At 40.8% G+C, this 17,297-nt stretch overlaps 2 protein-coding genes across 9 annotated transcripts in view; both read right to left on the reverse strand.

The window, feature by feature from the left end:
* Positions 1–60: 60 nt before the first annotated feature.
* On the reverse strand, positions 61–8,550 carry srek1 (splicing regulatory glutamine/lysine-rich protein 1). Of its 6 annotated transcripts, none has more exons than XM_083670477.1 (12): positions 8,322–8,550; positions 8,003–8,136; positions 5,560–5,681; positions 5,259–5,444; positions 4,950–5,128; positions 4,677–4,807; positions 4,364–4,472; positions 4,147–4,263; positions 3,763–3,888; positions 3,370–3,441; positions 3,012–3,138; positions 61–1,777 (listed from the first exon to the last, which is right to left on the reverse strand). In XM_083670477.1, the coding sequence occupies exons 1-12, from the start codon at positions 8,447–8,449 to the stop codon at positions 1,610–1,612; spliced, it is 1,599 nt and encodes a 532-aa protein (XP_083526603.1). In that variant the 5' UTR covers positions 8,450–8,550; the 3' UTR covers positions 61–1,609. The 6 variants fall into 6 exon arrangements, with proteins under 6 accessions (XP_083526603.1, XP_083526602.1, XP_083526605.1 ...); XM_083670476.1 differs by having other exon boundaries at positions 5,259–5,447; XM_083670479.1 differs by lacking the exon at positions 3,763–3,888.
* A 286-nt stretch (positions 8,551–8,836) lies between these two features.
* Positions 8,837–17,297, reverse strand: part of erbin (erbb2 interacting protein) — a 55,426-nt gene continuing 46,965 nt past the window's right edge. For 2 of the 3 annotated variants that reach the window (XM_083670898.1, XM_083670897.1), the window contains exons 22-27: positions 16,668–16,811; positions 15,128–15,184; positions 12,993–13,166; positions 12,585–12,677; positions 12,262–12,336; positions 8,837–12,128 (exon numbers count right to left, since the gene is read on the reverse strand). In XM_083670898.1, coding sequence (XP_083527024.1) covers positions 12,021–12,128; positions 12,262–12,336; positions 12,585–12,677; positions 12,993–13,166; positions 15,128–15,184; positions 16,668–16,811 — 651 coding nt within the window. In that variant the 3' untranslated portion in view covers positions 8,837–12,020. The remainder of the gene's footprint in view (positions 12,129–12,261; positions 12,337–12,584; positions 12,678–12,992; positions 13,167–15,127; positions 15,185–16,667; positions 16,812–17,297) is intronic. The other variant, XM_083670899.1, reaches the window with a different exon arrangement.

The following is a 17,297-nucleotide window of genomic DNA, read 5'->3' on the forward strand; positions in this document are numbered from 1 at the left end:
AAATATTAGTCAATTGAATAATAAAAATGTCACATGACATCGCAATAATCATTCAGACACTTTATCTGACACAAAGTCTCTTTATTGGATAGGAAAGTCTGTAATGCAGAGATACATGTTTTTTCAAAAATACAGATTCAGGAGGATCACACACACACAAACACACACACCACAGTGCTACCAAAACTAGACATAACCAACTCAAGCACTGGCTGAGACATTTCATTTGTCCTTTTCCCACATTAGTTAATATCTTTAACAGATCCATAGAGTGAACTAACAACAAAAATCTTCCCATACATAGTTTCTACAGTATTTATACAAATATAAAAATACTTTTTAAAGAATCCTTTATGATGTGAATTTTAAATCTATGAGAAGAGAAATAGACTTCCATGCTACATAAACAAAATGTATATGTTTAAACAGCCCAGACAGATGCTTTGTCTATCTAAACGAGGTCCTTCAATCCAAAGAATAGATAAGTGGTATACATGAACAGGATATGGCTGAGTAGAATACAAAGTTCATTCACTCTTGAATCAACTTGCATGTAAACGTACAGGACTCACAGCAACAGACACCAACATACAAAGCTTTCATAAAAGCTCTGGTTCAAAGGGAAATACTGTTTTTAAACTGGAGACAAAGAGCATGTGTTCACTTGGCCACAGGGTTGGACAAAATACTGGATTCAATCATCACCAAACAAATGCAAACTAAAAATAAAACTTGTGGAAAATAAGTTGTTAAAATGTAGATTTTTATAACAAACTTGATTACAAAAAGAACATCTTGCTGTTTCTATCCAATACAACACTACTTATACTAACATCCAATATAACATCTCCTGATTGCTTAAGCAGAATATCCCTCATCTCTCTGACAATTTCTGTTTGCATCTTTATAATATATTTTCATATATTTAATTACAGTGTGTTTTGTACAATCTCAGTCTAGGCACTTTCTGAGTTGTCTGTGCTTGCCAGGCATTTGTTGTTCACGTTTCTGCGTGTCAAGTTCAACCTCCTCTATATTGTATGAACCTTGCAGCTGAGCAACATCCTCGAAAGGCATTTCTCAGAACAACAGACACTACACATCTGACTTGCAACTGTCTGACATATATTTTAAAATGTATATAAAGAAAATTCTATCAATGCATCTCAGACAATGGGTACGAAGACATTTGGAAAACAAGCATGGCGCATTAACCGAGACATTGCATCTAACAACCAAAAATACAAAAAGGGTAGCACAACAGCAAAAACACCCACAAAGAAAACAGGAAACAAGCATTCTCAACATAGTTGTTACAAAAACACACACGCACACACACCCACACCCACGTTTAAAAGAAGTTGTGCATGTATACGTCCTTTTTCCATATGATGACAGATTCACAGCAATGGACAGTGAGGATAGGGATCTGTATTCTCTTATGGCTGTAGCTCTACAAATGTACACACCAAAACCGACAACCAGGCCACTCAATCTGTTGGTTTTTGGCACACTGATGTGCCAGTCCAGGGAGCAGGGAGGTGTGTGTGTGTGTGTTTTTTCTCTGGGTGTGGGTCACAGGAGCTGGGTAGTGGACTCGTTCCCAAGGTCACTCAGTGCTGTCTGCACGTGTGGCTCTGTCGTCCTCGGTGTGTTTGTTGTAGCTGCCGTTATGCTGGGTGGCGCAGGGTGATGTCACCTCCTCGCTGGGTGTGGCAGAGCCCTCCCTATCACTCTCGTAGTCTTCCTTTTCCTCCCTGTCATAGTCCCTTTCCACCTGAAACAACAAGGTCATGTGTTACCATTGGACTAACCTCGTCCAAACTAGAAAACCCTGGGGAAATCTTTAGCAGAAAGTAGCTACAAAGGGGTGGAAACCTGTTCGAAATCAGTGACGCCACGTGACACGTTAAACTAATCAAAATACCTTGCTTAGGCTCCAAAAACACATAATAAATGTTTTCCTTCAGGTTATTTAAAATTTTCTTCAATGTTTCCAACTAGCATAGGTAACAACTCTCTGCAAAATAGTCGGTCAGAAAAGACAACACATAACAACAAACAACCATCCTACGGCCATGTGGGGGAGGGTTCCTGAAATGTAACATCCAATTCAATTGTGAGCGCAATCTCCCAATGCTCCATCCAGTTCAATCCGAGCCACGTCTGCTAATCTAAAATTCCCCAGACCTTCAAAAGAGCTGTGAGAACAATGCCATTTAGACGTATGGCTGACCACCATTGGACCATTGTTGAAAAAAAATATGAAGGTGGGTCACAGTTCAAAACGTTTGGGAACCAAACCTGGCTGAGATGGGCGTAAACATGTTTTGACTGCCTTCCAGCAATAGCATACCACATTTTTTATTGATATATTTTACATGTGAACATAATGAGATATTGCAGGAAAGCATGGGTGTCCAAGACCTCTAAACTACAATCTAAGCACAACACAGAGCATACTACACAGTTCAACAGGACATCTATCAAGTCCCTGATGGTTGAAAAAATATGTGCGGTATACTGACCTATTTTAAATGTCATGTTTAATCTATAAACACTGATATGATCTTTACTGTTATATTTCAGAAGTAGGCCAGTGTTCAGGCAGGCTATACAAGCTGCAGATAGAAGGGGGAAACAAAAGTCACAAAACCGAAACTAGCCCTTTTGAATTAGACACAAGACATATAAATAGACATACAAGACATGCATTTGGTTCAGCTAAGTGCCAACACAACCACATTCAGCTAATCTTCATGCCAAGATAAGTAGTTAAGGCAGAGCCGTGCTTGAATACACTAAAAACTGTGTTCTTCACTTTCTTGAACAAATCACAGATCTTACATGACCTAACTGGTGAAAATAATGCAGCTTAAAGCTTGCTTTGACCAGTGCAATTATATTACATCAGTGATTTTCCTCATTGAAGGAATGATGAATTTGATGTTTTTGAACAGGGCCCAGGTGTAGTGCTGGGTGGGACACAGAAGCAAAGAAGCACTGGTCACCTTTATTGGTTTGGCCTTGCGGTCCATCCTCTCTTTGTCTCTGCTGCGCTTCTTCCTGGAGGTGGACCTCTCCCTCCTGTCCCTGCTGCTCTCCCTCACTTTCTCCCTCTTCTTGTCTTTCTTCCCCCTGGACAAGTGAAATCAACACAACAGTTACCAACAGATAATTATGACTGAGCCCAGTATCAGTCAGTCACTTTAATTGAATTCTAAATTCACTTGAGATCTGTGTGTAACGCAAACGGTCTTTAACATTTCCTGAAGGGGTAATGTATGATCTAAATTAGACATTTGAATCTCCAGTTAGACCCTATGGGTATGGTTTTGTGTGGTAGTGTTGAGATGAATGGATGTTGACCTCTTTGGTGAGGGAGATCTGGCTTTCCTTCGGGGACTCCTGGATCGATCTTTACTCCTCCTTCTGTGGCCCCTGCAAAGAGTATATTGGACACTGAGGATCATCAACTGAGTTATTCACTAGAGCTCTCAAGCAGGCTTTTGGTTCTCAAAATGTATGGTTCTAACAGGTTTGGCTAAGTGTCATGTCATACCAAGTGTTACCTGTGCCCGGTTTTTGGCACAAACATTGAATCAATTAGGGCAAAAATGTAAATTAAAAATGTTTCTGTGACTGACATGTGTAAATCTTCCTTTGACATCAATGCATGATTTAAGTAAATCGTGGAGTTGACCACACACATCTCATGTTCTAATTGGGCCCTTAGATCAGCCTGTCTCGTGCTCTGCTGACCTGCTTGTGCTTCTGGACCTTCGAGACGCAATGTGACTTTTTGGAGGGGTTTTGCTCTTTTTCTCCCTCTGCCTCAAGCCATCCTCCTTTCCTCTCATTTTCTCATTCCTCTCTTTCCGTCTGTCCCTGAGGGACACCAGAAAATGTGTCACTCTATTCCTCTGATCTACAAACTGGCACAACCCAGATAGGGAAACTAGAGCCTAAAGATTCAGACAGATCTGACTATAGGGCCAATGGAGTCCTGTATTCAAGTGGTTACCACATGTTGGGACAGGAATTAACATTGGGGTCGCAGCTAGAAATGTTGTTTTATTTATCCTAAAATCCTGGACCTAAAATACAAGACAGTAAGACTTTGTTTGTTTACTGCTGTATTCCTACCTGGACCTGGAGCGACTGCGGCTGTGCTTCTTGTCTCTGGAGCGCGAGCGTCTCTTGTGGGTGCCGCGGGAGCTGTGGGAATCACTGACCCTTGGCCGCGGCTTCTGAGGTCTGCTTCTGAAGAGGAGAGAGAGAAGACAAGCAGAAAATAATAAGCCACAAGCTCTGCATTCTAAGTGCCGAAACTCCCAATGCAACGTTCAAGCGCGCTTCACACCTGTGTCTGGAACGGGACCTCTTTCTGCGTGTCAGTGAGCGTGAGCGTGAGCGTGACAGGGATCGCTTGGACCTTCTGGATCGACTAGGGGAGCGTTTCTTTACGTCCTCTGAAATCAGATGGGAACGATCAGACTAAACACACCATCAGCCCCATGAAAGAAGATCATTTCAAGTTGATTTATCATAGATTTCCACCATATCGCTTTCATCTGCAATGCTCTTTCATAGCAGAAGTAATAAGGTAAGGACAGAAGGAAAAGAAGCCATCCAAGACGACTGAGACAGAGTGTGACATTACAGAGAACTCCTACCTGGTTCTATGGCGGCTGAGATGGTGACCTGGGCCTCCCTCACTCTCTTCATCACGTCCTCCAGCTCTTTAGCAGCAGCCTGAGGTGTCAGCTCTGGGGGCTTCACTATGGCATTGTTGGAATGGTTAATCCTGAAATACAAGACCAAATTAACACGGGGGGGTTATTTCTTGAAAACAATATTGAACACGTAATTGTGTCGTTAAACTGTGAGAGAAGCAAAAGGACAGCAATGAACAAGCAATAATTCATAATTCATGTTCTGAGTCATACTTCAAGGGTCTGTCTCCAAACATGACTCCATTGAAGGTCAGAGCTCTGTTCACAGACTCTTGGTCAGCAAACTCTACGAAGGCGAAGCGTGTGGGCTGGGTTTCGTCTCCTGCCATCCGCACAAACTTCACATCGCCCACCTGCTTGAAGTACTCAAGCAACTGCTCTGCTGTAGTGGTCTGTGTAGGGTGGAGAGGACAAGGTTATCATCAAGAGATTGCTTTTTTCCAATATTGAAACACTCAAAGCTTTGCAGACAGACTATTACGCGGGATATTGAAAACTGCTGAGCACACCCATGGTGATTACCTGAGAATTCAAATTGCCGACGTAAACGGTCCTCCTGATCTCATCTATCTTGGAGGGGTCCACGTTGCCCATGAGGGGGGGCTGAGCAGAGGATCCTCCTCCCAGTGCTGCTGACATTGCAGGGTCCAGGGCAGCTGCCACAGCTCCCAGGTTCCCCCCCAGGTTAGCCATAGGGAGAGCCAGCTGCTGCTTTATGACCAAAACAACTAGGTTTACTCATCATCTCTACCAGATATCCTACAGAGGGGATACAACATAGAAGGAAGAACGAGAACAGAAGAGAACACCAGGCATCACTCACATGGGGGCTCTGGATGGGGGCTGGGGTAGGAATGGGCAGCAGCCCCCCACCTGGTATCAGATTGGGAGCTGGGGTGGCCGGTGCCAAGAGGGACAAGGCCTTACCCTCCTCTGGGATCTTCCCTGTGGGACAAGAGCAGGAGTTAGTGCAGGCCATGGAGAGACTCTTCTCTCTGTCTCCTCTATGACTGCACAAATAGCCCAGTATTCTAGAGAGAGAGAAAACATAACCTTCCTCATACATCCTAGAGCTCTACTGGCTACTGTGGAACTATCTAACAGAGCGGATGGTACTGTATACTGGAGGCCGAACACCTTCACTGTGGTTTCCTCTACTTCTCAGAGTTACTGCAGTAAGCTCAGTCAACTATCATTTGCAATGAACAGAAAAGATGTTAACATGACTTCTCTTGACAACAATCAGAAAATCTGATTTTGTCCTTTGCTTCTTTTCAAAGATCAAAAATAATGCAGAGAATTAACAGAGAGTTAACACTTTGAGGTATGGGTCACCTGTACTGGGAACATATTGGTCATGAACCATACGATATCAAGCATGGACGCTTTTCCCGTGGGGCGATCGTTTCGCAGTGTTGGAAAGGTGTGCAACACAAGACAACCGTTCATGATGGCTGCATCACTAATAGCACACAGAACATCAGATACAGAAAAGAAGAACATTTTTTAAGAATTTTAAGAAATTCCCAAGTGTTAACCAAAACTTAGCCAAAAAACAACGGATAAGATACTGGTTCAAACTGCTGTTCCTCTGTAGAAAAGGGAGGGGCGCGGTGGGGAATGCTTTACACTCACTAAAGAGGGTAATGCAATTGACACAGTGACCTTGTCTTAGAGAAGAAATGTAAAAACAAATAAGCTAATTTTCTAATTAATAGTTTTTTTCTGAACTAATTTTGTGGTGCTTAGATAGATAGCATCATCATAATTTCTTAACAAATAAAAAGGCAAACCCTCCGAGACCAAACTTGCTGTGCCCTTGAAGAATTAAGACGACTAATTCTGAGAGACATATCTTTTTTTACAAAATGCTTGAAATATTCGACTGATTTAAAAATGTGTCTATAAATGTAATCTAACACCAAAGTGAATTCAGTTAAGAATACTTTGTCCTAAGGAAGTTAAAGATTAGCTGAGGCTTAGTGTATGAGAAGCTCTAACTGTATCAACAAGAGCAGGAGACAAAGAGAGTCAAATGTGTTAGTCATCTTCATGGCATCCCATGTGTGATACACATTCCACCTGGGTGCCATGGCAACCTGGACAGAACTTAAATCACACACAAGTTGCAGCTGTGGAAGAAGAGAGGAGGGGGGTAGGATAAAAAGAAAACAACAAACCCAAAATAATAAACGTAAAAAACAATGCTAGAAAATATGCAATAGTGTAGTTTCTAGAGAGAGCAGACAAGGGACAACATGTGAATGTAAAAAAAGAAACAAACCAAAACAAAATAAAAATAAATAAAAAGAGACAAGGTGTCCATCTTGGAAGGTTCAGCGGGCTATTCTCCTGGTCACATTCCCCCCTTGAAGGCTGCGTTGGCCCCATCGGGGATAGTGGCTTGGAAAACAATGCCTGACTCAGGCTAGTGTAGTGTAACAGCTGGGCCAGTCTAGTCATCTGATATGCACACATAATCACACAGAAAAAACATACAAAACCAAATTAATAAACTCAGTAGCTACCCAGCACCAAGTCACGTGGACAAAAGCATTTCAAGTGAGAGAATAAGTCAATTAGATGAAACCACTTTTTAGGTATATAACGGAACAACAGTGGTTCCAGGAGAGAGGGAGATATAGCAAAACAAATAAAAATAAATAAAAATAATAAAAAAACGAAGAGAGAAAAAAAGACTTAGTTAGCTGTATTGTAGTAAACTGGGTTATTTTACCATGTCTTTGAAATCACTTATCAGTACCAACAATCACTGATTTCATGACATCAATAATGATTCTCAAACTCTTCAGAAAATGTAACTTATGAGCTGAGATATCAATTTAGTGCTCAAAAACATTCTGTGACATCTGCATGTACCATCCATGGGGTAGATTTATTTTCCATAGTAATAGTCTTGTGCTCATAACACAGCCTACAGCTAAGACACAATCCTCTGAAGTGGCTATCCTATTGTGAACGCTGTTATTGCTTGAATTGTATCAACTCGCCAATGAGGGATATTGCAAACATCCTTACAATGTGGAAAGATTGTTTGGGAGTTTGCACCCCAATGATTACGATATGCTGAACCATACAGCCAAAATCTGGAAGGGACACTTGTCTGTCTACCAGGTTGCATGCAATGAGGCAACTAGCTATAATTTCAGATCGCCCACTGGACGACATGATTTTATAGAAAGTATCTTGACAACAGTCGTAACAAACAATCAACACATCACTTGAATGAAAATGGCAATACTCACCTTCCGCACATGGAACCACTATCAAAGCTCTATCAATAAAAACAGTGTTGGTTAAATGTTGCGCCACACCAACACTGGAAGGCTCTCGATACTTTATGTAACATACTTTGGACGAGAAAGGCAGTGGTGCATTGCTGAAAAAGAAAACAAACACGTATTAGCCGGTATAATGTACATATTGAATGTTGAAGGTACATACAACAACGTTAATTCACAAGTTAAAGACCTACGCGTTAGCCAGCTATCTAGCTAGCAATTCGACATGGGCCATACATCCTGGGTGTTTCGTTATCAGGTATACCGAACTGGTAGCACTTACTCTGGGGGGTAAAGCCGCAACTCCTCGATGTCCCCAAGAAAGCCGAAGAGAGTGCGCATCTGCTCACTACTCACCGCAGACGACAGATTGGTGATTTGAATGACAGCGGTTCCCGGAATTCCACTCATTATCAACTGTGATTATTGGTAAAAAGGTAATGAAATTTATATTTTACGACTATCTAAGCCTGAGCGGTTGAAAACGCTCCCTGTGTCGGCGCCCAGTTGTGGGGTCTTGATGTTTACAGCAGCGATGCAATTGTTATGTGAACAGCGCCACCGTGTGCAAAGGATGTTTAACGCCGGGTTGCCAAGTCATAAAACTAACTGATGTTCCCAATGCATGTGAATCATACTACAGAAAATCAGTACTAAAATGACAGCTGAAGTGTAAATTGAATAGATCATTTATTTTGTTTCTCGCAATTGCATCTTCTCACATTGATATTACTACCCACAAGCATGGGCTGACATGGTTAGTCAGCTAATGAAAGAGAAATGCAATGACCACATCTTAAAGAGCATTAGTTTATTTCTTATTTTCCACAGGTTACCTCAGAAACAGTATAATTATATACAAAATCTGGAATGTTGAATAAATGCATATCAATCATCTTACTGGAGCCGTTTCCAGAGAAACCTTTGAAATACATTAAAAGGGTTGCCTCTGCATTTCAATTTATTGCTGGTTTTACAAACTCAGGTCACTAATGCCATGATTAATTGATTTCTTAACTTTTTAAAAGTATTTACATTTTGATTAGTAATGTCTAAGGTCACAGGCGACTGCTAAATAAATAAAAACAATGTGGGAGCGTGAAAAGACCAATAATGTTCTTGGATATGGCAAAACGTGACCCCAGGTTCTATCCCCAGATTGTCTACACAGTCTAATGGACAGTACTCTTTTTTTGCCAATGATTATACAAAATATGACCTTGACCTAAGACATGGTCATTAGACTGTTTCTATTCCCAGATAAAAAGTAAAAACAACAGTGCCCACAACAAACAGCACAAAAAACATAATTACAATGTTCCAATCGCTTAAAACATGATGTACTCTAAAGCACATTTCTTAGGGGAAATGCAGGCGAAAACTTCAAAGTCAATTTATCATCACTCTTCACAGAGCCAAAATTGACCAATGATATGAATAACTTCAGTTATGAGTGTGCCACTGGGGCTGCAGTAAAAAAAAAAAAAAAAAAAAAAAAAAAAAAAAAAAAAAAAGAAGAAAAAAAACTAGGACAGTTTCGGTTGGGGCAATCTGGAGTTGGAACTAAAATGTAAAAAAGGGAGCAAACATCATTGACACAGTGTTTTCCATTTGAGTAACAAGTTGACAGTGCCTTGAGCATAATACAGTATGTAGCTATATGATGAAGTAACATTGAATTACATACAGGTAAAGTAGAGTACAAACTAATTTCAATTTGTGAGGGAATGACATTGATGACAACATCATTGAAAAAACAATGATCAACATGGTTAGTAATTAATCATACTTCACATACTAAGAATTCAATGTACATAACTGATGACAAACCATTTCAAGTAGGGCTGTGATTTGAGTGGCCATAACTTCAAGATATCTGTGAATTTGATAATTGCCATTTTTTGTAGGAAACAACTCAGGGATCATGGACCATCACTGAATAAACAATTCATTGGGTGATTTCATGCAAACAACACATACATCTATAAATTGTTGATCCCACCGAGTGGACATAGCATAGCCTTTTAAAGCATATATAACTTGACTATTCAATTACAAACATTACAAATTACCGTTTTTGCCTTTTCAGCTTTGATTAAATTAGTTTTACACTGGTGTAAGCTAATCATTTTGCACAGATATATGTAACCAGTTGATTTGAAAGCAATTTCTAAGCAATCAAGCTCTGAAAACTGCAACTCAGTTGTAAGCCTAGGGCAGAGTGACACACGAGCATTCACTATAACACAATGCAGACTTGAATTTTTATTTCTTCGCAAAAAGATCTGTATTGTAATTTCCTATGCTATTTTCATTATAAAAGATTTTTCACAATATAAAAATCCTGTATAACAATCAGGGATTACTAAAAGGGTTTCCTTTTTTTGTTTTTAAAAATGCAATCTGATGTCTTACTGGATGAAAATAAAGCCTCTTTCTATTGCTAATAAACCATTATGTTGCACATTTACTCAGACTGGAGCATTTCATTTGTTGTGAAGATATGAATATTGCTTGGGTCTCAGGGTAGTCACCTCCCCTTTTCAAACAGTTCAAGGTCTATGGCACTTGACAGCTTGTTTCTCTCCCCCTGGTTCATTCTATCCACCATATAGTCAAATGTCCATGTAGGAAACACTATCCCAACATAAAAGAGAGAAAAGCCTGGAATAATGTCCATGAAGATCTTTTGATACAGAAAGGCAAAACAGACAGAAACCCATTCAAACTGAAGCTATGTGAGAGTCCGCTATGGCTCAATGGCTGCCTTTAGGGTGAAGCCCTTTGGATCCCTTCCACTCATGTTGGTAAGATTCTAGACCCGCCCCACCTGCTCTGGCACAGTCCCATGTCGACCAGTACCTCCCCAACACCTGCCCATAGTTTCCACATATGCTTTGGTTACCTAGCGTTACCAAACCTCTTCCTGCTCTCACATGACTTCTTGGCAAGGCAAATTAAGGCCAAGCAAAGACTTCTTCTCTCAAATTTCCCACCACAATGTAATGTTCCATTCAAAATTCCAGTCCAATTGACATATCACATACAAGGAACATTTAACAGCATCCAAATAGTCAGCAACCGGGGTGATGCAGTGATAAAAGTTCCCTCCCGTTGGGAAGGCTTTTGTTCAGGAGTTGAGTTGTGACGGCACAGGCCTTGTGGTCTTTTCAGGTCAGGTGATATTCCAAGACACAGTGCTGGAAGTGGAAGTGGAAGTGCCATGAAGGGTACGTGGGCTAAAAGAGGACAGGATCGTCTGTATGCAGTGTGTGGACCACAGGTTTATGGAGGCAGAGGTGAATGATTTGTCCTTCTCAACGATCCACCATGGATGGGCCAAAAATCTAGGCTGGGGAATTCTGAAAGTCATCCCAAAAGCGCAATCAAGTTCTACATTCGTCTTCAAAAGAAAGCACATAACATTGTCCCCCATATCACATCTCACGCAGGTCAAATAAGTGGTTTCAGCATCTTCTTAAATAAAAAATAAAAACATGATTTTAAATGAAAGGCAAATCATGTCAGCAGAGAGGGAGCCCTGCCCCCTAGTGGTCAGCTACAGTTAATGCTCAACTACAGAAACTAGACTCAGTAAATGAAGGTAACCGATTTTTCTTTTTTAAAAACAAAAAAACAAAATCATCTGTACAGAATGCACAGTTATTTCTGTGTTGGAGCACACCATATCTTCAGCTTTCTCTGTGTAAAAATAACCAGGCTATCCCACAGTGACAGCTTCTTAAGACGCATGCTTCCAGATGTTTTCCCCCTCCCCCCATGTAAATCCACTTGATGCAGTGGTTTTGCCCCATCATACCAAGGCTCTAAAAGTCTTTTCACCATACGCAGTTCCACAAATCTATTTATAGACCAGGCTCTTCTGTGTATAAAAATAAGGAAGGGAACATTCCGTTTTCTGTGTTCTCATCTCTGGTGGTGTCCAAGTGGAGGTCGGTCTCCCTCGATCCACAGTCAGTCTCTATGCTGTCATATCTCTGACGATGTTCATATCCACAGTGTTGGGAAACGTCTTCAGGAGAGCGACGGCATTCCCGTGATCGATGTTCACAAAGCTGTATCCGTTAGCCTGTGAAAAGGTCATATTTGTGCTTAGCTTACGCAAAACTCAACTGAGTAAATTATGACTTTGTCTGTACTGTAGTATGTGAGTAGTATAAGATAATCAATGTATGACTGGCATATAGACAGGAAGGATTTACCTGGATTATCTTGTCCCCAGGCTGGAGAACCTTGTATGCAGGCCCCTCGGGCTGGACCCTTGTCACAAATATACCCTGGGAAAGGGGAACATTGAATGATTACATTCATTGTCAACTATAGATAATTAGAGATAATTATTTGTAATTGTTGTTAAACAGTTATTGCAACACTTAACTCAAACCATACAACTATCAATTTACTTTTGTAATGTGAATGAACTTTCATGTAAAGTATTCAGGAAAAAAAGAAAGCAAAATATTTGTATGGGAGCAAACATATCAGTTTACATACATTATCATCTGTAACATATCAGTTTACATACATTATCATCTGGACGAAAGGGATTTCCCCGGCCTCCTACTCCTCCTGATATACTGAAACCAAGCTCTGGATTCTTCTCCACTTTCACACGGAACTGAAACACATCCAAGCAGTAGCATTAGTCACCTCAAATAAATATAAACTGAAAACGGCATGTGAGGAAAATCTCATAAGAACAACAATAGATACAATAGAAGTCAAGATGATTCATTACAACCCTGTCATCCAAATGTTATTTCATCAAAGATGAAACAAAGATTGATCAAGTAGAATGTTTAATATGTTTTCACCTTCCCCCTGCATTTTAGACTGTCCCTAATCAGTGTGTGTGTCTGCTGCTACTGGCAAATCGACTTCCCCTCCCTGGACATCAACAAAGTATATTCACTGAATCAATGAATCCATTCACCTCTTGCTGCAGTGTCTCGTGGGCTACGCGTGGGGGCCCCTGGGGTTGCTGGGAGACTTTGAGCATAAGATAGTCTATGAGCTGCTCACGGGAGGGGTGGCGCGCCATAGGCGCCTGGCAGGAAGTCATCTGGGGTCGCACAGGAGGACACATCTGACCATTCATCAAAGGCACCTGAGTGACACACACACACACACACACACTAAATTGTTATCAAATACTGACTTTCTTGCTCACCTAAACATGCATCATGCTTTCCCATGACCTGTTTTTGTTTCACTGATCAAAAGGGAGAAGAACAAATACTACAATCCAAAAGTGGAGAACTCTCCCTTTCAATTAGGCAAATCAAGGAACTGCAGCCCCGGCATATGACGTGACTAATCGAGTCTGAGTTCAGCATTAGCTGCTGATTTATCACCAGAGGTGCGCTGTCTTAAAGATGGTGTCCAGGAGAAGGCGACTGGATCTACTGACTCATCACCCAGAGCCGCAAAGTCATGAAAATCATTTGGCTCTGAGCATGGAGGATGAAGTTCGGAGATAATTCAATTAGGTTTATTAGATTGCAGGGTTATTGGCAGGTCCCATTAAGGGAGGAGGGAACGCTGGCAGGGTTTGGCTTTTTATACAATGTGACTCAGACTCAAAAGCAATGCCAGTAGGACCAAGACTGTTTTAATGCAGATACAGGGACCCCTTCTCTCTGTCAATCCAAGATGAAGCATTTAAGCATGCTTGAGCTTCTTGTTTACTTGCTTCTTCTGTTAAGAGAAGGATATTTGGCTGACCAACAGAAAATTATGAGTGGTGTAAAGGATCTTAAAAAGAGACCATTTCCCCTAAAATTCCCCTGAGGGGATATTGTCGTATTGGCCAAATAATTTACACTATAAATTAGAGCTTACATAATGACAACAGTGAAGTAAAGGTCTCTATACAAATCAGGTGATTGTTTCTATATGGAATCTTTTCAGACAAATCTAAAATTCTTCCAGACAGCTGACTAACTTGACCTCAATTCCATCTCTGTAAACCTCAGATAAAATATGAAGACAAAATTGTAGTATCACAGTTCAAACTGCAGGGGGCAGGAGGAAATTAACAAATCCTTTGCATTTGTTTGTTATGGAATTGCATTAAATGGGTGCTGGGAAGAGATATTCTTCAACAGCTAATGGGAGAGGAGAGATTTACGGGCTTGCTAAACTATAACTACATAACAGATCAAATACTTCCAAGAATATATATATTTACCATGAGCATCTGTTCGGTCATTTACTGACCATGTCAATGTATTTTTGAATACTAGTCAGTCTTACACAATATCTTGCAGACAATATCATACATATCATTCGTTAATATAATTGAATTCCGTAATACACATATGGACATTGCACCAAACATTACAGCACACTGATTCAATTCAAGATCTGTTTTGTACACTGGACTGAGGAGGTCTGAAGCTTGAACCAATTTCCACCATCTTTAGAGAATCAGGCAGCCTCGCTATTTATACCAGTAAACGTGCAAATCTGCAAACCCATTCTGAACACTTGGGGGCTAAGTGGAGGCAGGGGCCCCATGAGAATAGGCCTGAACAGTAATCTCTTTCAAGGCAGCCCTCATTAATTAGAACTAATTAATCACTGCTGGAGCGGATGTGCAGTACTGGGTCAATATCTCAATCCTGGGCTCAGGCAGAGCAGAGCAGAGCAGGCTCTCCTTACAGAACAGCTCTGCTATGGAATGGAATGGATGTCCCGAGGAGGAAAAGGCAGTCACTCCTAGTTATAGCAGTAGTGCAATCCATTTGTAAAATCATTCAACTTGGGAGAATATATATTCTGTTATGTAAAAGCCCTCACGACTATGTCCCAGTCTTTGGTCTGGTTCCTAAATATCAATAGAAAAACAAGGTATAATAATTTCAGCACATTATTTTATAGATACTTAAAAGTTGGTGCCTAAGTAGTTACTTGATGTACATTTGTTAATTTCATAACTGCATGGAGATGTGCATGTTTTGCGTTCACGAGAACTGAAAACAGATGTACAGTATAAATATGGTTGCCATGACAATTAATGCATGACAATACAGTTTCAAACAAAGGGGCTCTTCTGTTCTGACTTACTTTTCGGAGGGTGTCCATGTTGTAGCCCTGCTGCCCTTGGGGACTAAACACGTCATCCTGAAAACAGAATGACAGATGATAATTGACACCGTGTTCTAATCACTGCATGTGGCAAAAACAGCTCTACCCTTTTAGGCTCCGAATCCTCAGAGATGATTAGGTAATGACATGATCATTCTTCATCTCTCGTCTAAGTTGAAGAAAGTGCTCAACTGCTAATTAAGGCTAACATTAGTTGCATTTATTCATCATCATTCCAACACCGATCTTCTCTCAATGTCCCTAAACAAGCAGTAGGAGTGGAGCATAATAATTCAAATGCCACATTATTAACTACACATACATACACACCATACCATTTGCTCAAATAAGCAAAGTAGCCCTTTTCAACTATACCTACCTATTAACAAAGAAACTACTTTCTATTTCAAAACATCCCTAATACTTACCTTTGACAAATACAGTTTTCATCTCCACACAAAGTGAATGGTTATGAAGTGATTCTGAAGTGATCAAAGGTAGGAGTGAAGAGCAGGAATAAGCAAGATGATGATCAAGGTGCCATTTAACAGAATCACTTCAGATGAATTGTAGTGTTTTTAACAGAGACTACGCAAGCAAATGTAGGCTACAGCACATTTTGATTGGAGTGCCAGGGGTGGAGGAGGTGAAAGGATAAAGCAAGGGGATAAATGAATCCTAGATCAGGGTACACTAGCTGCCATGTTTAAAAGGGGGCATTTTTGTACCATGCAACATGATATCATCATTTCATATCTGATAAGGGACTTGTATACTGCTCACCAAAGGCTTCCTACTCCAAAACATAGTCTGATTAATTTCCATACACCAAGCCAGTCACATCCAGGTTTGTACAGTAATCCACTGCCAGCTGAATGGTATCATAAGAGCACGCAGGCCTGAATATGTTTTAATGAATCATAGTGAAACACCTTCTGAGAGACAAAAAAAGATTTTCTTTCAACCCTGCTGTGCTTGAATGAGGTACTCCTCAACGAAATTGAAAAAAGTTTTCCTACCTCTTCAGTTCCACCAACGCGGCAGGTGTAATGCTATTGAAGCCACTTTTTAATAATGTGCTTATTATGGTAGTTGCTCACGCTAGCGGTTGCTCTTTGAGGGATGCTTTAAATTACAACATACTATATGAGGAGCCTTTCATGAACACATTTTTGGTTTGGTACATTGAGAAAGAATGCCCCTTTTAAATGAGTTAGGATGAGTCACACTAAGGAGCTACACAGAGACCCTGTTAGTGTGCATCCTTCCTTCTGTGAAGTAGCCTAGCGGAGCATTGAGGGTTGTGTTGGTGAGATCAGAGGTGGAAACTGTCCTTTCACTTAACCAATACAGACAACAGAAAATCACTTATCCAGACCAGTGATCACATTAAGAGTACAAGAGAGGAAGGAAGGAAGGAAGGAAGGCAGCAATTCTAAAGTATTGCAACAGGGCCTGAGACCAGCAGGGGTGGAGGATCTGCCTGGGTAGGAGCTGTAGCTACAGTTACAGTACTCACACAGACGCCCTGGGCTCCGTAGGGCCTTCCTTCTCCAACACTAAAGACCAGAGAGCCTTGGCTGGCATGCATATCCCTAGAGCTGCCGTAGTGAGAGCAGCTCAGCGGGGCATAATTGGAATTATAGGACCTAGACAGCACATTCTGAACAGAGGGACGACACATACAGCCAACACGAACAGACACTTTAGTAGGCATGCATTTCACCGAATGAGTGATTATTAAAAAATAATGATAAAAGACAAATAATGTTAACATGTCACGCATTGCAACAGACCAGCATGCAGTGAATCACAAACATTTTCATACAGTGAGTTAGTAGCAGCAGCAGCAGCTTGTTATTCCATATAAAATAAAACAGACATGCTTAGGGCAGAGGAAACTATCTTCATACATTGCTGCCTTTTTACACCTCTTCTTCTAATTCCTTCAATGTTAATGCGTTAGTAGGTTAAAGGTTTTGTAAGTAATAAGTAAATCAGGAAAATATTGCTTTAAATGTGATCAAAGATGTGATGGGCTACAACTTGGATAACACCATTGACACATTCATGGCCAATGTGTAATGAAGTGCCCATAGAGACAGTGCAGACTACAGGCCCCCCAGAGCCCAGCTGCCCTAATACCTGG

Source organism: Argentina silus (genome assembly GCF_951799395.1).
Source record: "Argentina silus genome assembly, chromosome: 5".
NCBI lineage: Eukaryota > Metazoa > Chordata > Actinopteri > Argentiniformes > Argentinidae > Argentina > Argentina silus.